Source organism: Lichenostomus cassidix, chromosome 6, assembly GCF_008360975.1.
Source record: "Lichenostomus cassidix isolate B80296 chromosome 6, HeHo_3.0, whole genome shotgun sequence".
Taxonomy (NCBI): Eukaryota; Metazoa; Chordata; class Aves; order Passeriformes; family Meliphagidae; genus Lichenostomus; species Lichenostomus cassidix.
In genome coordinates this window covers 265,776-288,784 of record NC_139487.1, presented here as the reverse complement: position 1 = coordinate 288,784, position 23,009 = coordinate 265,776, and the positions used below count along the sequence as shown (strand labels likewise).

Sequence of the window (23,009 nt, the reverse complement as noted above, 5' to 3'; positions counted from 1 at the left end):
TAATTCATTGTAAATACCTTCCTCTTGTAAAGACTTTAACATTCTTTAAATGCTCAGATGTTTCTAGGAAATGCTAGAAACAACATCCTTTATAAAGGATTTTATATCCTTTATAAAATGAAAGTATAATAAAGATTTGTTAAATTAAAATGCTTACAATTTCACATCTAACAAGGGGAGCTTTATTAATGAAGGTAAATGGCAGCAACACATCTGAGGCACCTGCTAAATGTTCATTATAAATTACTCTCACAGACATAGTGATGAGTTTTATATTGTAGCCAGACTTATAAAAGCATGCAGATTGCTTCCCCAAGGGACTGGATATATTTACTTAACAGTGTAGTTAATTGCAATTATTTATTTTCCAGTGATTGCAAATGGCCTCTGCATTAAAGATACACGTGGTTACTAGGAATTATTCAATTACCTCTCTTCTTAGTAGTCAAAGGCAAACCCGAGTCTGGATTCCCAAAGGCCAGTCAGCAGTATATTAACTCAATCTGCTCCTCAGCTTTCTGCTGGGGCCAAGCTCTGTAGCCATGAGTCCTCTTAGCCGAACAAGCTTGAGAAATGCTCATTACCCTGCAGCTGATTTTTTGACATCTTTCATTCCATACTGATGCTGCCACACATATTGGCAAGATTCATAGGAGGTTAATTAAATCCATCTTCAAAACAACGAGGGGCCACTGAGCCATATCCCTGTTGCAATAGTAAATTAAATGATGCAATTGTTTCTACTTCCATCATGGATAAGGGGAGAGATGAGTGAATGGATTGTTCTCTGGCTGCCTCCTCTGGGGCCCCAGAGGGTCTCGGAGCATGTGGTCATAAACCTGCTTTTAATTTGTGCCTACAGGAAGGGATGACACTGCTATCAGCAGGGAGAGGTCCCACACAGAGTCATCGTGTGAAGGATGACACTGTAAAAACAGGGCCTCTTCGCAGCAGTGCTGAGCAGCTCCTCCTGCTTCAGATGCAAGTTAATCATAAAAATGCAGTGACAAAGCAGAACGGAAAAGATTATATGTTCATCAAACTTGGCACTGCCTGGTCCATAATTAAAATGTACATAAATTAAATACAATTATCTGGTGCTTTCTAACAGGGCTGGGTGTCATTAAGCTAATGAATCCCGCAGTCAGCCGAGCCCTGCGGCCGCGCTTGTCGCAGTGTCTGTTTGCTGCTGGTGGCAGCTGTGCCCTCAGCTGGCAGTGACGGCGGGTGACAGCGGTGCCAGCAGCGCCTGTCCCCAGCGCCTCACACCTGCCATCCATCACCTGCTGACAGTGCAGGGACGGCTGGCACGGGCATCAGTCCTGGCACTTCCTGCTGCTGGGTGGTGGCTGCTGGGGATGTGTGTGCCAGAATCAGGATGGGCAGGGAGAGCGGCAGGGACAGCAAGGAATCTCCTGGTGGGTGAGCATCTTTCATCAGGGCTGTGAAGATACCTGTGAGCTCCTGAAAAAGCAGCCTGAGATACCTAAGGGCACCTGGCAGTTTTCCCCAGGCTGGCAATTCCAGAGGCTGCATGGAAAAATGGCCTCAACAATGGCTCACACTTGATAAAATTCTTGTGCCAGATCCAGGTGTCCACTGCAGCCTGCCCAGGTGTTACAGTACTTCTCTGCAGCAGTCAGGGTGATATCTGCTGGATGACAGACTGAGATGTGTTTGCCAAACATTTTGACATGCCCAGGGTTTTGGGCCTGTGGGGAGCCCTGGAGTCAGAATAGGGGAAGCATTTCATCCCATGCTTACCTTTAAGCAGTGGCAGTCAGCTGTTCTCAGTCAGGGCAGGAGGGCTCATGGTGCAGCAGGGACTGTGGCTAGAAAAACACACAATAATATTTAGACTTTAAAGTTACTCTTAAAGCAGCTGTAGTTTGAATAATTCAGTGGAGTAACGCATAATGCAAATCTGTAATAAGTACTTTAATAAACCATCTGTTAATTGATACTTAATTGATTTTTTTGCGTATTTCTAGCGTAGAAACTTACCAGCTCAAATGAGGCAAAATATCACCTGGGTAGATGGTATAAAATCCCTTCTTTAAGAATTATGTAATTTTAGAAGAAATAGATGTACCTGCAAAAATGCATTCTTTTTACCTTTCAGTTTGTTCCTGGATGTTACTGTGATACAAAGTTTTAACATCTATGCATGAATTATGCACTGGTATTTGAAGTCACCCATAAAAGGCAGAGGGAAGGAAAGGCTTATACTCTGCATATTTGCAGTATATCAAAAGCCTGTGTATACCTATTTTCGTTACCGTAAATGGAAGCCTAGAGGGAGTTTTTTTCCAAAAAAATCGCACTGTGTGTTAAAGAATGATATTTTGCTTGCTTATCAAAAACAAAATTGGCAAGAAAGAACTTGGTATTTGTCTGAAAATCAAGGAATGGGATCATACTTGCCTCTATCAGCAACCCCTGTTGCAATGGCAAATTTTATTTTTGAGTTGGAGTCAGAAATACAGTGAGAGTTGATGACCTGAATAGACAAAATCTCTGGATGTCTGTACAGCTGTGTTAAAATATTTTAAAAATTCTTTAATTTACCTGAAAATAGGAATTCTCAAAAGTTGTAGAAAAGTTCACAAAGATACCAGGATCGACGTTTTGTTAAAAATATTTTAACAAAAATTTTATTTCTGTTTAGATTTGACCAGTGGTAAATGTGGTTGGCCTCAGGGAGAATGGACAAACGGTGGTGCCTAAAGCATGCAAAGCTCATTTGTGGCAGGACATTGTATGGGCCAGGCAGCAAACAGCAGTGGTGAGAGACACCAGTTGCTGTTTCATTAAATCATTTGGCTTGTAATTAAAATCTTGATCTCATCTGTTTGCTTTGCACTTAAAGACACATTATGTGAACTGTGATTATCTGAACTATCTTGAGATAAAGCCCCTCAGACTGCCCTGCTTGGGTTTGTGCAAATCACAGGGGTTTATGTGCTCCTGTTTTATCAGTGACTGTGGCCCCAGGGCTCCATCGTGCCTCCATGGAGCAGTGAAGGACAGACAGACTTACTGTTATCAGGGATAGAGCAGCTCAAGAGGTTCAGCTTTTTGACCTGTTACAAACTTTATTCATTCTTGCTTTTAAAGTGACCTTAAATTAAACAAGATATTAGTAATGTTTAATGGAAATAAATCCAGTGGCTTGACAAAGAGTAAATAAAATGTGCCATCTTTAGTCAAAAAAATTCAGGCTTTTTAAAGAAAACACATACCAGATTAAATTCTCTTGCCACACTAAATTTTTCAATTGTATTTAGTAATTGAACCAAATTCTTTTGATACTGCAACCTCCTGCTATCTTCAGTGTACTTTTTAGCTCTCAGTTCCCTTCTCATCCCATTTCTTTCCTTTTTTCTAACACATTCCTGGATATATAATTATCACTCAAAAATCCACTTTTTTGTTTGATTCCATCCCACTCTGACATGCATAAAAAGACAAAAATGCCTGTTTCCCCAGGTGAACGCTTACTCATCAAGCAGCTGTTGATTGCCCCTTGCAAGAAGAACATGCATTCACCTGAGTTTGGTTCTTTGTGGGATCTCTGCCATGAAGCTGTCAGGATAAACATGTTCAGAACATTTTTGGATTGTAACTTACAATGCGGGCATACATGTACATGCATGTACAACTGTTTGACAGACAGATTTTTGTTTCTCTTTATTCCAGCTTCTTCAGCCCTCTCTGCACTAACACAGGCAAATGGATCTGGTCCTCATTTCACTAAAAATTAGCATAGACATCAGTATTTTAAGACGCTTTGGAAGATGCACCCTGAACTGCTTAGAACCATAAATAAGCACTTGCAGCTTATTACTTTTCTCTCTTTCATGATTCTTGCTCTGACAGTTCTGTAGCAAGTGCAGTAAGAAACAGAACAGCAACTTCTGTTCTTCAACCCCTTGGAGGAATACTCACACAGTGGTAATTTCTAAAAAATTTGTATTGGATGCAGGTCTCCACTGTATTTTATCATGTGCATTATTAAATGAAAGTTTGACTTTCCAATCTACATAATGTGTCTGCAAATCTACCTTTATTAGTATTGATAATTCAGACAGCAATTTTACCTTTGTCAGAGTAGGATTTCCCATAACGTATCATTTTTTCCCATCCCAATTTGAGATGAGAATTTGATATTTCAAAGCAAAGTATGTGAAGTGGCAATCCAGGAATGTCAAATCAGCTGTAATAGTTGCTGTAACGTTTAGGTTGCTACTTGTTCAAGGAAAGAAAGATAAAGCTTCCTGGCCCTTTATGTGGTCATGCAGGAATGGGTCACCTTTGCCTGGCACAACATGGCCAGAGAGGTTCTGCATGCCTTGCACTGTGTGAAATACCTCTTCCGTTTGCAGCCTTACCAGGGAGGTCAAACTGGTTTCTTTTCACACAGAGGCCAAAACGGTGGGAAGGGGATGGAATGCAAGTTCTAGTAGTGACTGAGACATTACCCCGTGTGAAAATTTTATCATTTTATCTCCACATTATTTAAAATCTAATCCTGAATCACATCACTGCTTACACAAGAACTATATTAGGATGTCATTTACAGCTCTTACAAGCTTTCACAAGGGTCATTAATGTGTAATATTTTAATAGGTAAAGCTGTTAAGGGGTTAAACCAATTGTATGAAAAGAGATTATAGGATCTTTATCACATGTTGTTTATCTGATCAACAGTTAACAATTTAAGACAGTATTATCCTAGTAAAAAGAAGATTTGTTTCAGATACTGACATAAACATCCCCTCATAATAGTGGCTTTTCATTTACTGCGTTGCAATGTACCATAAGCTTAAAGGCACAACAGCTTCTTTGTGTGTCTCAATAATGCCTGTCCAGAGTGATGTCAGTCAATTTTTGACCTATACAGTCTGATGTTATTCTCAACGATTATGGAATAGATTTTTTTTTTTTAATGAGTGAAGGGTATGCCAATAAAATGCTTGAAAAGTATCATATTTCTTCATGGTGTCTTCCTCTGGAAGAACAAAGTATATTACCACATGGACCTTTCTGTGAAGTCATGTTTCATCTGGCTTCTGCTGGTTTTTTTGTTTTCTTTGTTGCTGACTTTCCTCACTCTTGTGTAACTTGTCCTTTCAGTGGGACAAATAAACACTAACAATTAAATAGCACTTTTTTGTAGAGGTAGCAAAAGACAGTATATATGAAACAGCCCCGTTAGGAGCAGATTCTGAGTTCAGCCTTTGTGATGGCACTTTTGGGGTCCCATATAAAAGTCTTCTAGGGGTCTGTCCCCTTGTGCTCTTTGGAAACTGTTCCTGCAGGGTGGGAAAAAAGGCTATGGAGTGGGCTGTGGTTATTTTAGGGCACACAGAACGCCTCAGGTGGGAATTCCCCCTCCTGGTACTCACTGCTGAGGGTGGTACTCCCCATCCCCAGCAGAGGTAGTGGGAAGAGGCAGTGCACTGATGCACCTCAGTATCACAGAAAAATGCTCCGCCTTTGCTGCTTTCCTGTCATAAAAGGGAGGAGATCAACCTCCTGGGGGAAAATATCTTCCTGAGCTCTTAGTGAAGCACATCTTCTCAGCCCTTCCAGGCATACTTCCAGCAGGAACACAGACTGAGGCCCCACACTCAGTTCTGCCCACGTGGCTCAGTGCAGGGGGGCTGCTCAGTGGCTGTAGATGATTCCCATCATCTCCTGTCCAGCTCTGAGTACAGCAAATAGCCGTCAGACAGGCAAGGCTGTTAGTTTGCTCTCCAGCCTCAAGAAGCCTGGGATGGATTATAGTACATTGCTGCTAGTTACATCCAGCTCTGGTCCTCACTGTATCTGGCAAGCCTGCTGTGTGGCACTCACATCCCTTTGCTCCCTTAGGGACAGTAAAGAAATGCATGTACTGGGTGAATTCCTTATGGAGATCACATTCTGTTTCTATAATGCTATTTCTAGATTATTTTTATTCACGTAATCCTAAAGCTTCCCTGAAAATTAAACCAGATGTAATTTTTTGTTTGTTTTCGGCTGGAATGCAGTATAACTGTAGTGCTGTCATTGGACTTGCAGAACACAAACATAACCTGGATTGAGTTGGACTTTAATGTGAATCCTTTATTTCCCCCGATGTCATTTGGAGCTTTTTTAGTCACAGAGTCCCTGCAGTGCAGCCCCTGAGCTGCCCTTGGAGAAGCATCTCTAGACTGCAGCTGCACTGCTCTCTTACTCTTCCCTTCAGTGGGAACTGTGGGAGTATCACAGGAGGTGGCACTGTGCAACCCCATCATCCCCAGTTTCAGAGTAGAGTCAAGTGTGTGCTAAATGCTTGAATGACAACAGCTGAACTTAAGCAAACCAAAGGTCCAGAGTGTACAAGAGATTTAAAGATTGCCAAAGGAGGAAGGAAATTTGTTTTTCTTCTGTCTGCTTGGTGTTTTACATTGTGTTAAATTAATACTAGATGATAATTGCCAGTATGGTGTCTTGTATTGATTTAATTCAATAAGCAACTTCACCTCCACCTTTTGCATGCACTTGCCTTAAAATGTATGCATTATGAAGGCAGTGATTCAAAGTCTTCAGGAAATCAATATCCAGACAGGATTCTGTTCTTCAAATATTGACAGCAGAATAACTATAAGAAACAATGACAAACAATAAAAGCAGGGTTAGACAAAATTAAGGCTGCAATTCTTGTGTTGTTAGGCTGTGCAGAGTGCTCAAACCACTGCCTGATGCTGCATATTGTGTATGCTTCAGCAAACAGCTGACGTTGGCCCTTTGCTATCAGAATTTCTGGTGAAACTGTGACCATTAAAATGAAAGGCAATTTCTGCCAATGATTCCTATACAGTTGGCTGTTTCACCTGATTTTTTGCCAGTAACTTGCACGGATTTCTTTCAACATGTGAGTGCACTGGGAAGATACAGAAGGATATGTATAGGCTGTTAGCATTAACGTTGTTCCTACCTTTGATAATTCTCTAGAAGTAAATGGAACTTGCTCTGAAGCCAGTGAATGACTGTTTTTTAACTGCTCAGATCTGTATACTAATTCATAGTGGGTTGTAGTGGTAATTTTAAAATCCTTTAATACTGGCAGCTCAATTTCCTGCACACTGAGTATAGTTCTCAGAAGTTAAAGGATTTCCTTTGTGGAGTAAAACATGTCACAGTTGGTGCAAACCACACTGGTTGCTTAGTTGATAGCACTTCTGAAACCACATTGTTGTAGATAGCTTGACAGTGGACTGTTTGTTTGAGCCACCAATGCCTGTGTGATGTTTCTTGACAGATCAGTCAGGAGAAAGAATTTAAACAGTAGGAATGGCCAATTGTAATTGCCTGCCTGTAACCAGCAGACTTGAAAGTTGGTTTAGAACAAACTGGAGTACCTGGGACATTGCCAAAGAATAGATTTGTTCCTGTAGTTAAGGGGGAGGAAAGGAGGGAAGCACCAAGCAAGGTTCTCATTAGCTGAAGGCTCATTAGCTTGACACTCATTTCAGGCAACCTAATTCAAGGGTTGGTAATGAGAAAAAAACTGAGAGAGCAAATGCAGTCACAAAACATCCTTGAACAAGGCAGTTTATCATGAGATTAAATTAACAACTTGGATGAAAGGTGGTGAAATGAAATCAAGTGATCCTATGGCAAGATGAGTTAGTTGAAAACATCAGTGTTTAACTTTGCATTTGGCTGTGTATCACATGCAGGAGCACTAAGGGGTCAGTGGCAGAGCAGTAGGAGACACGAAAGGCAAACAGCTCAACCTCGGCTCCCACAGTAATGCCCACAGCAAAATCATTCAGGCATCTTTAGGTAAATGGTTTTTAATTGTGAGTTTGATTTTCCATGTGGCTGCTGAGCTTGTGTTGAAATCCATTGCACATCTCCACTCCCTGTGTTGCAAAGTCACCGTTTGGTGTGAGAGGAGAGCAAGGCCCTCTGTCGTCATACACAGACCCCAGGCCAGATCTGAGTGCCAAGGAGGAGCTGTTTTCAGAGCTTTTAGGGCCAGGTTGGCTGAGCCAGGCTTCCTTGGAGGTTCACTCCAGTTAACTCAGACAACCCTTGCCAGTACGTCAGAGGGTTTCCCAGGAGTTTCCACTCAGAAGGCTGTGGTCTCATACCTTGCTGTGTTCACAGCAATATCGCCCTTCCTTCTGTGTCTAAGTGATGTTTAGAAGCTGCTAAAAGCAATTTAAAATCCAAAATCATACATGGGAAATTAGCCACAAGAGTGAGTAATAAGTGATTTTGTTCCTGGAGTGGCTACCAGAGGAATTGGTAAGTGTCCTGTGTCTTATCAAGAGGTCATGCCTTTCTGAGGGTGTGTTTTTGTCGTAGAGGTGCCATTGGCTTCAGTTGAGGATGGAATTGGTGCAACGTATGATGTATGATTAGACTAGACAAATGCAGTCACTTTTGGATGGAGTTTCAACTTGTAATTTCTTAAAGCTTCCTGAGCAGACTTAGATACCATCAGTCTCAGCTTTGTTGTTAAAATAATTCCTATTGAGTTTGATGCTTGTGGAGGAAGATTCCACTTCTTTATTTCTTTACTGTGTGAGTTTCATTGATGTTAATAATTATTAAGTTAAATATGCACCTGATCACAAGCGGCTGATGGAACATTCCTTTTAACCATCCACTGTATCCCTGATAGAGACAATCAATAGGTAAAACCCATGCAAATGAGTGGAGTTCAACTGAGGGCTACCCTAGACAGGACTTAAGCTATGCACCCGCCTTTGTGCCAAATTTTTCAGGGTTTTTTTCTCCTGTAATGAATACATGTATTTTGTGCATTGGAGCATGGCACAGGGCCTTTTGGATGGCAGGCTCTTCAAGAGAGAGGAAGAGAGTTTTAATCACAAAAGCAGAAACTTCAGTCAGAGGAATGATTCCACACTTTGTTTCGTTTGTAAATGCTGGGTTTTTGCTTTTGTGAAACAGAACCCCAGTCGAATTCAGGGCAGCACTTCAGGGATTCTTTCCATGGGGCTTTTTGAGTCTGAAATAGTGCACATGAAAGGAGCAGGAGATTGAACATAATTTGTTCCAACAGCTAGTCTAAGATTTTTTCCAATCAAGATTCTTTCAGCATATTCCTCTTTGTTGAGCTGTAAGCAGCTTTTAAAATAATGGCATTAGCCTATATTTCAGGGCTTCGCTGGGTGTTCCCAGCTCTGGTGATTAGTTACAAGAAATAGAAATGCCTGTATTGTAACCTTTTAATGGCTATGGGAGGCTTGTAAACTAAGTTGAGATTTGAGCAATTTGTAGATTTCAAAATGAGCTGCAGAGTTCATTGAGAAAGAAAAATGCATCATTGAAATTCATGGTGCCACTTTGGTTTTCTTAGCTGAGATTTATCAGTGAAAGCCATATTGCTTTCCCTTTGCCTTTATTTAAAGCTCTTCAATACATTGTTTTTAAGGTCCATTTCTTTTACAAGCTTTTCCTTTCAGCTTGCTCAGGGTATTGGGTCCTATGAACATCTGTTTGTGCCTAAAATCAGCCAGGGCCTGGACTGTACCCTGCCTCCCTCCTCCCCTTTGTTTCCAGAGGCTATTGTTTCCGATTTCATGCTATCAGAGGGGCTGCATGTTTTCCTGTGTGAAGTTGTCAGAGAGATAAAAGCACAGGAGCAGGGTCACATTTCGAGGGATGGGCATGAAAAATTGGTAAAATGTATCTTGAGGGCCACCCACAAGACTTGACTGAAGAAATGCAGAAGTAGAGAGTAGAATTGTAATTTTTAAATTGTGCAAATTCCAAGGTGGAGTAAGTAGTAGCGAAATAAGTGTTTAACTGGCAGAAATCTCTTAGATATACACTTAGTTGACTTATTCCTCTCTTAGGTAGCTTGAGAGTCTCTAGTTGGACTTTGTTACAAAGAAAATATCATCATCTTCATTGCAGTGCCTGTCATTGTCCCTTCAGTATGGCAGTGAGAGGCCAGAAGATTGAAAGCCACTGTGTTACACCTTTCAGCCATCATAATGCACTGGGGGAAAGAGAAGCAGTACTGGAGGTGTCTGCCTCTCCAGAGTTTTCAGTACAGAATCACAGAATCATTAGCTTGTGTTATATAAGACCTGCAAGGAATACAATCAGGATGATGATGATGATGATAGAAACACAAATAGTTGCAGCTTAATTAACCTAATGAAACACATTTTCCAGTAAGGAAACAAGGTACTATTCTTGTACCTGTGGCTGTGGTTTATAGTGCTGCAAAGCATGGTCAGCCAAAATACACTCTTTTGTCTGACATGAGTTCCAGAAATGGCACCCTGGTTTGGAAAAGTGCAGAGTAGTTCAGGTGGTGACAGCAGGGCAGAAGCAGCTATGGTCACACAGCTAGTCCTCTTCCCCAGCTGCAGTAACACAGCAGGAAGAGCTTGCAGGTGTCCTAAAGTATTCTTCTGAAAGGACTAAACAGCCAGAAAGGAGTTGTGCTTTTCCCTTGCTTAGTGTCATTAGAACTAAAGCAGTGCCTTGCTAGTTTGTTTGGTTCATGATCTTAACTTTGCACTTACGTCTCTACCAAGAATGAAATAAAAAAAATTGTTTAATAGTACTGGTTTAGGTCCGGGATTCACTAAGGTGATGAATAAGGTTACTTTTATTTTAGAAGCTTGTAATGAGGGTTTTGTTAAAGCACATGACAAGAAAACAAATGGAATACGTAAGTTGTATTTTTTCCAAGGCAACTAATACATAAGGGATGATAAACAAGGTGTTATCGTGTTGTCATATGGCTTCCAAATTACAAAATTATATATATGGTACAAATCAGGCGAATACTGGAATTTTAAAGAGATTAATTTTTTCTATAGGTTTGTTCCAAAGAGAAGTCAATTATTTTTTCTTAAATGCATATATTATTTGCAATTTATTGTAAGAAACTAAATATACATTCTGAGTTTTGTTGAATTTAGCAGCATTTTTGGCTATGGAAATTGAGCAGGAGAACACTAATATGCAGACTTTTTTCTATTTTGCTAATGTAGCAAAAATTACTAAATATGTTTTGGTTATTGTTGAATTTTTGGTTATTCTTTTGGATATTAATTTGTTGATAAATACAAATAGAAGAAAGTAGCAACACTGCAAAGTGTGTAACAGTTGTGTAACAGGTGAGTTTAAGAAGGTGATACAATGAATATTTTTAAATACCAGTATCACTTCTTAGCTCTCAGCTTGCAGTGACTTTGGTCAGGGTTGTGGGTCCCACTGCTGAAAGTGACATCCCCTGCCAGCACATGTCCAATGGCAAAAAGGACAGTTGTCCCCCTGAGTACCAGGCCAGGGTTCCCTAAGGGTCCTGCCAGCCCCTCTGCCCAGTGTCTGTGTGCTCCTGCTCCAGGTGGGCAGCAGAGCATGCAGAGTACAGGCCAGGTGAGTGCCACTAGGTGTGAGGAGACATCTGAGCGGGAAGTCTCACCAGCACAGTTCCAGTTCTGGGGGAAAAGGATAATCTGTTGCTTTCTCAGCATGCTGGCCACAACATTTTCATGTCCTGCACTGCTTCAAGTATTACTCGAAGAACTTGAACACTGCTGAAGCATCCATTTCTGGTCTTAATGGGTATAAATGCTTTTTAAAATCACAGCTTTCTTGCACCATCAGTTTTCTTTGGCATATCTGTCTAATTTTGGATGGGTAAAAGAATTTACTTTGTTTAGCTTTGTCTCAAAAGGGAAAAGAGCAAAGGCTAGACTAAAAATTAATAGCACATCTTAAAATCCATTAGAACATCCCCCATTTTTCTGACCAAAAGTGAGTGAAAAAGGCCTCTTGAGAGGAAATAAAGAAGTTATTACAACTTTTACTTTTTTGTAGAGTATGAAAAAGCTTTCTGTATGTTAAACAGTCTTGTGGACATCTGGCATGATTGGTTTTAATCTGCTGACTAAAAAGTCAGGATTAAATCTTGCTTTACACCTCTTTGTATTGCGGTCAGTAAAGTGACAGAGCTGCCCTGAAACAATGGCACTACTTATTCCAGCCAATATGCCATGTGGTAGATCACCCCCTTTTTCAGCACCACTTCTCTGCAAAGACAATGAAGCATCTGGTGGGGTTTTCCTGTGTCCAGGATATTTTTTGTCAGTAATTTCACTCAGCCTCTCTGCTTAGCTCTCCCTCGGTGCTACTTTTTGAGACGGGGTTTGCCAAATCCAGTGGCAAGAGGTCAGGAGGCCAAAGTGATGAATTTTTATGTGCCTGTTCCTTGTGTTTCTGCTCAGTCATGATTCTTTGCGCGCTGTGCTGCCTCTGAAAGGGAGCCACAGTGAGCAATTTGTCCTCCCGGGCTGGGGAGAATGGGGAGGCAGATGAGTTAAAGTAGCGTGTATGACTGCGGACAGAGCTGTGCACAAATGTTTTCTGATGGCAGAACAGAACTCTCCTGTCACTATTGAGCGCGAGAGGGGCTTGGGAGATTTGTAGCCAGTTGGCTTTCGATCAAGTGATAAATGAATTTAACAGCACTTAAAGATACAGCAGAAAGAATAGTACTTCACAAGCCAGGCGCAGCTGTGAACTCTAAAATGATGCTGCATTAACACTTCTGTACTCATGTTTCTCCTCATGTTTCTCACATGTTTGAATCTTGGTTTGCTTTAAGGAAAAGAATTTCATCTCTGTTTCAGAAACTCTGTAGAATGGACTTTCTGGTTGTTGGCCCAGTCAGGTCCCATCCCCTCTGGGGATCATTGGTTGTTACAAGTAGGAGGACCCTGATTGCCTTGTCCTTAGCAGAGCTTTCTGTCCTCTCTTAGTGGTGCACTCAAACACCTGGTGGGGTCAAATGAGCCAGGGATCAGCATTCATTGCAGGCTTAAATCCCACTGGGTCCCCAGCCAATGCTGTGAAGTTGCTGCTTCTCCAAGTCATTTTCACTCTGGTCAGCTGTGTTCATAGTTGGCCAAGGGCTGTTGATCCCAAGCTTTGAACCTGTCAGTGGACACCACGTCCTGGGGGTCCTGAATATTGCTGTACTGCACAGCCCTTTATTCTCACACCATCACAAGCCACAGCAGAGTGAACACAGAGCTGCCTTGCCAGGGTGGTGAATAGAGCAGTGCATGGAATGTGCTACTCTGTTTCCTCTCTCCACGCTGACTATTTTACTCCACAGCTGTTTTTATGTGTTGCCCTTATTAGTCTTTATTGGGTGTAGCGTGTGTAGACATGCTGATCTGTCAGTCCATCTTACCCTTCATCAAGGACAATATAGCAAGTCTTGGGTACTCAGCTTGCGCATTGTTTTACGAAGATATCCTTCATTCATTTTATCAAAAAGCATTTATTTTAATGTGTGAATACTGGCTCCTGGAAGTGGGTGAACTCCATGATGGCCTGGGTCTCGTTGAAGAAGAATCAACCTGCTGGTGGGTAGTGTGCCTGGGGAAAGCTCAGCAGCTCAGCTGTGGTCAGCATGCTGCAGTAGCCAGGCACTTGGCACCTGCACAACCACAGTTCTGCAATCCCACCTCATGGCTCTCAGAGCTATTTGAATGTAACTGGCTGTAAAGGATTATTTGAACTCACAGACTGCTGGACTCATATTCCATTTCAAAAGTGAGTAAAGCAGCAAATGGTGGTGAACTAGACAGGGAGTATGTCAAAGAGAAATGAATGAGATATGGCAGGATAAAGAGGAGTTGAGTCAGAGAGGCTGGGCAAACAAAAGAGCAGGGGAAAAAAAGAGTACAGAAATGGTCCACATCCTGCATAAAGAAGACATCACCTGGTCAACAAGGTTTTTGTCTCACTGTAAGACCATACAGCATGTTTCAGTAATCAACACAGTGAATTTTGCATTCCCTACTTGTTCAGGTCTGGAAACAGATGCAGTGACCTGAAAATTATTTTCCTGTCACGTTTGTTTCCTTAAAAAGTAAAGTAAACCTGGAGGGTTTTGGTTTTTTTTTTCCCGAGACAGAAAACAGTGGAAGAACATGGACATCTCTTCCACTTTGCTGTACGTGTTTGTGACCATCTGATGAGCTGGGGGGCACATGTATCCTGGAGGGCACATGTATCCTGGAGGGCATGTGTCCATCCTGGAGGGCACTCATCCATCCCACAGTTGTGCTTAGGCTTAGCAAGAGCCCAGGCCTGAGCTGCTGGCAGCCCACAACACACTTGTGCCTCATGCAAGTCACTTCCCTGTTCCATGTCTCAAATCCCATCTCTGTTAAGGAGCTAAGGGGTTTTTTTTGCTGTTTTGTGTAATAGGAAGAAGAAAAAAAAATTTTTTATTATTATTTTTAATTTTGTGATAGAAAATATTCAGTGGTTGCCTGAGGATATCTAGATTTTAGGTACATATGTAGTTTGATTTCAAAATTGCCCAACACTACATGTTTTAAAAGTCAGCTCCCAATTATACCTGCTGCCGAGAGTCTATTGTGTGGGAGCTAGAGGGTCACACTCTCTGAGGTTAAGCCTTGAACTTGAGCTGTGTTGCACCATTGATCTTGTTCAAAACTCCCCATTAATTTAAAGGGCAAACTCCTGAATTTACTCCTTTTGGCAGTGTTGGTTGGGAATGTTTCTGAGGTTTGCTGTTGGTTCTAAAGTCAGATGGGAGTGTGGAGCACTGAGCAGCAGCTGCAGGGCTGGCCATGCCCATGCTGCACAGTCCCTGCACGCTGTGTCAGGATTTGTGCTCCCTGCAAGGCCTAAGGAGAATGAAGCTGACAGACTCCAGTGACTTGCAAACTTGCAGAGTCCATTGCTGGAAGTAAGTCAAGAAGCACTAAATAATTTTCTTAGGTGTTGGCTTAAATTTTTGCTGCTGATGTTACTGCCCTCATGTTTTATTTCTTCTGGCTGTAGGAAACCATGAAATTTGGAGGCAGCAGAAACACGAACACCATGAGTGCAAACACAGGCAAATGTTACTACTCAAAACAAAGGCAATTGCAAGGCAAACAGGAGCAGATGGGGTGCACAGTCTGTTTTGCTTTTAAAATGAAAAGAAATAGAGGTTCTTAGTCTGCAGGTTAGATAAAAGCAAGCTTAGCTATAAGGAGAGAAGCTGCCTCTTATTCCATTCCTCCTCAATTCAAGAGAACAGGGGATTTTACGTTTCTCCACAGAAACAGATTTACATCACAGATACTGTGTGCCTCATCAAAATCTTTGCTGAACAGAAACAATACACTCCTCTGCTTGATCAGCTGGAGTGGAAGAGTGTAAGTCCTCTCAGATGGGGTTTGGTTGCTGTATCCTGGAGATTGAGCCTTGTGATGCCCTTGATGGTTGCAGCAGCTCTGAAGCCAAAAACCTCTGCGAATGTGAAAAATTTGCTACAATAAGCCTCCATATCAATGACAAGGTAGAGTATAAAAAGCACAGTGTTACCTGTCCCATAGCTAAATGCACAACTCCCATTGACTCAGAAAGTTACATATAACTTCGGTTTTCTCACTTGTAAATTTTATTTCATCCTGTGTCTTGGTAAACTTGCTGTTGGTGTATTCCCAATATCCAGGAAATCATGTCAGAACTGAGAGCCCATCAGAACTGACGCGGCCAAACAAGACACATGTTCCTGTTTTTCCCAAAGTAGCAAATTTTTAACCTCACGGATTATTTCAAATACAATTTGTATCAAGATAATAATAATAATTTTTTGAAAATATTTGATTATCCTAATTTAAACAGTGTCAGATTGATTTTGGATCAGCAGCATTTCAGAAAAAGTATTTCACTTTTATAGTTAGATGATACATGTGCCTCTGTCTTTTCTGTCCTGCCAGAACCCACAGAGTATGTAACCGGAAAAAAAATTTATTAAGATTAGTTGATTTGGCTGTTCATATGCTCAAGACCTTATTTTACTGTCTCCTGTTACCAGTCTTCCAACTCTGCACTTCTCTCCTAGCACTTGCAGCCACGAGCACATCTGTGTCAACCTGTGCAGCTCACTGCAAATTGCAGTGGCAACTATTGCTGAACCATTTAATTGCCTATGTTCTATTTTCTCTTCTGTTTTTTTAAGAAGAATTCAAAGTAATAATAAGTCCTAAGAAGAGTATTCAAATAATAGAGAGCAATAATACACATCTTTAGCATCACTGTAGGACAGGATGAGTCTGTAGGTGCTTAAAAACCTTTTGGGGGATTTCCCCCGCGCCCCCTAAAAATTGTTGAGGTACTTACAAGCCTTTAATAACTCTGCTCACACATCAGGAGGTGGACTCAGAGTCTAAAGGATGTTCGGAAAGCAGGAGTGTGAAATCAACAAAAAATCAGGTGCAGTTTTCAGCCAAGCAGGCAGCAGCAGTGCAGTCCACAGCTGCTCACAGTGTTTCCATATAAACATGATATAAAGTGTATGTTATAGACTGTTGTGTGTTTTATATATATAACACAATTGTTTTAATGTCTGTATCCCTGTTTACAGTAAGTATGCAGAAATGCAGTCTTAAACACTTTGATGTGTGGTGAATATAGGGGAGCAGATGTATTTAGAAGGTGTGTTATGCTGTAAATCAATAACATAATTCTGAGGATTGCCAGGTTTAGAAGAAATTCCAGATTTGTCTGTTGTAAATATAAAAGACATTTCCTTCTAGCTTTTCCTTCTTGCTATTACGTTCCAAGGCCATTGTCAGGAAAGTTGTTGCTATGTTTTACAGTTCAATACACATAAATTATCACAAAGGGTTATTTCAAAAGTGCTACAAAGCATCTACCTGTGTAGAGTATGGGAAAACAGGAATGAGATACGTCTGTGTTTGCTAGGAAAAGGCTCGCTACTAAGCTCTCTGCCAGCTCTGAATACAGCTCTCCTGCAAGCTGTTTAACCAAAACTTGTTTCAAAAGAAAAATTATGTTTTAAAAAAAAAATTACGTAAAGTTTTTATATCTGATTTCCCCTCTTCTGCCCTTGTAAAAGAACACCTTTGAGGGAGTACCCAACAAGTAACAGTGAGTTTTCATAGCATTTTGATTTTCTTTGCTATCAACAAAAAATCCCTTCATAAGCAGACTTGCCTAAAAAGGCACATGGTCCCGAAAGTTTTCTGCTTGGGTGACTACGACTGTGCAAAGATTGAAAGGAGAAGGAAAAAAGGAGTGCCTCCAGCTTGTATAAGAAATGAACCTTTGCCCAATCACTTTTGTCTGTGAATAAGGTAATGTTTTGTGTGTGTGAAATTTGAAAGCAATAAGGTATGTGGGTCCTTTCTCTGTATTGGTTCTCAAGAGTCGATCGCAGGGTTTTTCTTTAGGAGCCGGCCTGACGTTGTGAGATAAAGCAGCTCAGGGAAAAAAATGTTCTCAAGCAGATGCCTTTAAGAGACAGAAATCATGAATTTGTTGAATTGCAACCACTCTGGGGGTGGCTACAATGACTTTTTGACAGTGACAGTAACTCTGCCATGTCTTTTCGAGCCCTTCTTTGGCCCATTCACTCTGGAAAGCTGCTTAAGCGCACTTAAGCGCATTAGCATTTGGATGCTCGGAGACCGTATTGACCCTCATTTGGAAAGTTTAAATGAGTGAAAGATGGAGCGATTTGTTAGGGCTTTAGAAACCAGCTTTAGAGAGCGGCGGGTTTTCCGCTCTGGTTTGTTCGGGTGCTTGTTCTAATCTGGTGTGCTGTTTGAAGGGACCAGACTGATTTGTGACACATGAGCCCAAAGCCTCTTTTTTTGGGCTTGACCCGATTATCTGATCTGTGCTCTGAATTTCAATCACCTACGTCGAAGGCAGCGCAGTTGGGAATGGCTCGCTGCTGGATTACCTCACTAGCTCCGTATGGACACAGATGGCAAAACGGTCATTGCCTGTCTGAGCAGACAAAGGGATCATACAACAGGACATGGGTGCGAGGAAACAGGTAGGAGGTCGGTGTTTAAAAGTAAGAGGTCCTAGAGGTGCAGCTCCCACGTGTGTCATGCTGCTCCTCTTCCTGCCAGGCAGAGTGACGTTTAACCAGCATGTTCCCACTCTTCTCCCGAGCCTTCAAAAAAACCACTTTAAAGTCCCACAGAGCAGATGAAGTTCTTGCAGAGCAGCCCTTGTCTGTGCCCATGGGGCCAGTGCTCCTTCTGCCAGTGAAACCTGTGATTGCACTGACACCTGCAGCTCTTCTGGTGCTGTGAGCATGCCAAGTGTTTCAGGGCAAACCCCAGAGTTAGATGGACGTGGCACTGCTTTTAGGGAGGGAAGAAACAGTTGGGAAAAGTTAGTCAGAAATGGACATCATTGGTTCAGTGAGGTGGGGAATCAGCACCTGTTCCATTCACAAACTTGGAAGAACAGTATCAGGTTTGTGGTTTTTTACCAAATCACATTAAGTTGCTTGTTAAAAATGAAATCTCTCAACTCGCTGCTTTTCATTTGTACTGTGCCAATAGGCAGGGGCCTTTATCAAGGATAAGATTTTTATCAAATGGGAGCAAAATGTCCATTGACAGATTGTTCCCATTCTGGTACTGGTATCCTCAGCTGAGATCTAAATGATTTGGAAGCAGATGGATATTTGTTTAAATATATGTTTGGCATGTACTTCTGCCTACAGGAGAAAGTAGGAATGGCAAAAGAAGTTAGCTGTAGTTCATGGTGTTGTGTCTGGTAGACACAACTGCACCTGTATTACTGCACCTGTAATAATGAATCCAAGTATAAGTATTTCTGTCTGAGAGGAAGAAACACATAGTAGGATGTGAAATTCTATCCCCTGTTACCAATGAACATATTTATTTTACAAATTGATATTATGCAAAATGGAAGCCTTATATCTGGTCATTATGAAAAGGAATGGGGCAGGCAGAGCTGGGAAGTCACCTCATTGCCTCTCCTTGACTCAGTTATTTTCTTTAAAACACTTCCCTTAGGAACCTCTAGCACAATAAAGTTTTATTCAGAAGGATGGTCTTTGCCAGTATCCATACCCGTGGCTGTGCACAGATCCTGTCAGCAGCTTGTGCTTCAGCAGTGGCCGTGGATGCTAAGTTGACTCCCAGGTGTGGTGACACATCTGTATCTTTCAACAATGCCCGGATTTCCTCAGTTCTGCTCTCTGACTTTTGCCTTGTTGTTCCCAGCAGCCAGGAAGAGGGGCATGGGTACCTCTGCACAGCCTTCATCAGCCTTGTCCAGGCAGGGAGGCTGCAGAGCACTTAGTGAAACATGCCCACCCAGCAGTTAAATGTAGATCCCTGCATTTCAAAACACTTAACATATTTAAAGCTTCACTAGCTGCTTTGCTAAAAGCTCCAGATTTTCACCTGTTGCCATGTGGCAGAGCCAGCCTTTTGAGCAGCGCATTCCAGTTATTCCCCACTACCTGTGAAACAGGGCCAGGCAAGTGGCCAATGGATCAAAGCCCAGCACTTGTGTGGAAATTCATACCTCTGTGCCTAATAAAATGCTGATTTATAATACATTTTAGGCACCCAGTCCTCAGAATATCTAGAAATGTGATGTTGTCTTTTACTTAAAAGAAGGAATTTGCTATCCAAAGTTAACTGTGAAAGTTGCTGTCAGATTGTGTAAGCGTTGCTCGAACTTGTCAAGTGTACTTGAAACATGAATTTACAGGGCAGACATTTTTGCAAACAACAGTTAACTTGCAGAACTGTAGTGCCCGTGTAGTTAACAACTCCTAAGAACCGGCGCAAAACCTGCTCGTTATCTGTAAGAAGTGGCTTGGAGGATGTTTGCAAGTAATGTGTGATACAGCATACAGTGATACCTGTGAAAGAACCTGTCTGCATGGTACAAGTTGAATGACTGTTTGCCATTCCTGACTGATATTTTCTTAATATTGCCTGTTTCTCTCCAAGTGGTAATTCAGTTTATTGTTTCAAGTCCATCATGAGTGGAAGTGACTTAAATTAGCAATGTTTTGTATTTTGACCTACAGCGTATCATATTTCCAGGGGGTCATTGAAGATACATCTGTTGATAATGTTCAATTAAATCTAGTCTTCTGTTGCATATAGGCTTGTTTCCCTTTCTCCCCTTGTGTTTTTCTTAGACACTATGTGCAAAGGCCACAATGCAGACCATCCGGGCAGCTGACACAAATGAAGTAGTCAAGCTAATATTTCGTGAATCTGATAATGACCGAAAGGTAAACAAGTTAATGCCCTTGGTACCTCTGTGTAAATAGAAACAGTGTTGAATGTTCACTTTCTTTTCTACAAAGCATGAATATAGTTGTTCCACACAGATAATGTAAAGGGAGGGGAGGGATATGGATTGTCACACCTAATGCTCAGTTAATTGGATCTGTTTAAGTGATTGCCAGCCAAGCAAATGGGCAAGCTGACAAGGGGCTTTGGACATGTGGAAATGTTACGTGATTTTAAAGGGCTGTATGTCTCTGAAAGGGTCACTGCCAGCAGATGGGTGTTGAGTCACTGAATGCAACAGCTTTGCTGACCTTTCTGCCTATTCTTTTTTATTTAGGTTATGCTGCAATTAGAAAAGAAGCTCTTCGACTATTTTAATCAAGATGTATTTAGAGATAACAATGGCACTGCGGTAAGTTCATTGCTAAACACTTTCAAAGGAGTAAGGTGGGGACTCACATACAATGGCATTTCTCTAACCAGCCCTTTATCCATATCAGACCTCCTGTCTGCAGAATGAGAAGAGATAATTAAGCCAACGCCATAACTGCTCCAGATTTCTTCATCACTTAGCCAGTTATTTTGTGTACAGGTTCTTAACTTTGGCATGTTTACCTTCTTTTTTATAGAAAAATAATGTAAATTAAATGTACATGACAATTCACTTTTCTTGTCTGTCCTCTGGTTTGCATTTCCTCAAGCATCCTGTTTTTCTTCCTAGCTCCTCATTGTTCATTACACAGTAACTTAGGAAAAACCCTTAATGGAAAGCCATTCTGAAAATACTTGGGTCTTCTAAGTGTACAAGAAATACTAGAAACACAAGAATAAGTAGAATAGCAATCTGAAACCCTGCAGCAGACTGTCACTGTTTGGACAAGCATACAGGGCTTCCCAAGAGGATAAAGCAGACAGGGTACACTAACACTCTGATTTGTAATAAGAACTATGATTTTATTGTGGAGAGTGGCATTTTATTTTCTTTAATGTGGTTTTATTTTATTTTCTTTAATGTGGTACCCACTTCCTTTTGGAAAAGCTGTATATCACTGCTTGCAGGTTTCTCCATTTAATTTCAGGTTCTTGGGAGTTAAACTAAGGGAATACATGGTGGGCCCTAGTCCCCACCTCCCAGTTCAGCTGCACTCTGTCTTTACCTGCTCACACAGGTATTGCTGCTGTGTGCCTGGGGTGGGTTGTACACAGGATCCATGGCTTTCCATGTCCCTCCTGCCTACATCTCACTCTCTCATTGCTCACAGAGAGCCAGCTCTTGGAGGGCTGTTTGCAAGGCTCGAGAGCATGGAGGGCAGCTGGAGCCCTGGTGTCCTCTCTGATTTTAAGATGGCTTCACCTGGGAGATTAATTCCATGTGAGAATCTGAGATGTCACTCATTTGTTGAGGTCAGAAGAGTTTGATGAGTGAGACCCATGAGGGAAGGGAAGATCTGATTCCCCTTTTAGTACCTGCTGCCATCCCATCCCACAGCATGGCTTGTGTGGCCTAAGTGCTCACTGCAAGAGGTACCTCTGTGGGCAATGTACCTTCAACACGCAGTTACTGTCAGATCAGCTTGGGGTTGTTTGTTTTAACTTTACAAGGTAAATGCATCTTCAGGAAATATCTAATGTTTCTTTCACTGATGTTTTGCAGTTTTGGGGACATTTAGTTCAAAGCAATAAGTCTCCTTCCAATTCCTATTTCCATATTAATCCCATTCCTGTCCCAGATTTTCCTCTATGTTTATTATTTTAATTTTTCTAGCTTTTTTTAAAACAACTCAAGTATTTGTCATTTGTGTTTTCCCCCAGTACATTCCTGAAGCTGTGCAAAGCTGTTCTTGGTGCTTCTGTTTGCCAAGTACTAGTGGTATTTCGGATGGCTGCTGTTTGATTTACATACAGAGCTGTGGGGTGTGAAGGTACAGGCAGAATCCCACTTAAACACATTCCATTTCAAAATCAGTAGTCATTTCTTTCATGCATCAAGAAGCAGGAAATCTTCCAGATCAAACATGGAAGAAAGAGATAAACGATATAATGAGCCATTGGAGATAATCTAATCTTCATGGTCTAGTTAAACACGCAGCATCATGATCACTAAAAACAAACTACCTATCTAAAAGGATAAATGTCTCTGTGCCGAATTCAACCCAAAAAATCCATCGCATCCTTCATCAACCGCTGGTCTTGTACCAGCCTGACAGAAATTTAATTCAAGCTGGCTCCTGAAAATAATTATTGTATTTTAAGAGTAGTAATCATTGGTCGGGACATGATTGAATGTGTCCATGCCTATTGACTTTTTCTATGATTTATAGCTTTGTGTAGTCGATATTCCCATCGAAATTGTATAATTAATTATAAGTGGGGCTGTCAGGTCTGCAGGATGGAGTGCCCTGATGAGTATTTGGGAAGATTAAATTTTCCTTAGCTGTGCCAATGCAAGGCTTGGGAATTTTCACAGCACTGTGGCTGTTGGATAAAGATGTTTTCTGTGTGTTTAGCAACTGCTTTAGCTCAAAATCCATTGATTTTTGGAGGGTATTTTTTTATCAGTGCCATGTCTCTTCAGTAACATTGGAATGTGTACGGATGTGACAAGAGCTGACAAATATTTATTATCAACAGGCCACTTTATCATTGTCCATACAGTCTTTTTACATTGTAATCAACAAAAAGAATCCTAATATATATTTATAAAAATGATTGTTTTTTATGAAAAATACTATATACATACAAATCACCTGTTTAACAGAAATTCAGTTCGAAATGCATACAGTAATCTGTCAGGTCTAATTTTTCCAAACTAATCTGTAGCTTTAGCCACACTTATCTGTAGCTTATTCCAAAGTTAGCTTAACAATTACCTGTATTGATTACCTTAGAGTACAAGGA

At 41.3% G+C, this 23,009-nt stretch overlaps 1 protein-coding gene across 2 annotated transcripts in view; it reads left to right on the top strand.

Moving 5' to 3' along the window:
- INPP5A (inositol polyphosphate-5-phosphatase A) overlaps positions 1–23,009 on the top strand; it is a 173,747-nt gene that overhangs the window by 122,051 nt on the left and 28,687 nt on the right. For both annotated transcript variants that reach the window (XM_085064569.1, XM_085064570.1), the window contains exons 10-11: positions 20,015–20,110; positions 20,449–20,523. In XM_085064569.1, the coding sequence (XP_084920695.1) occupies positions 20,015–20,110; positions 20,449–20,523 (171 nt within the window). The remainder of the gene's footprint in view (positions 1–20,014; positions 20,111–20,448; positions 20,524–23,009) is intronic.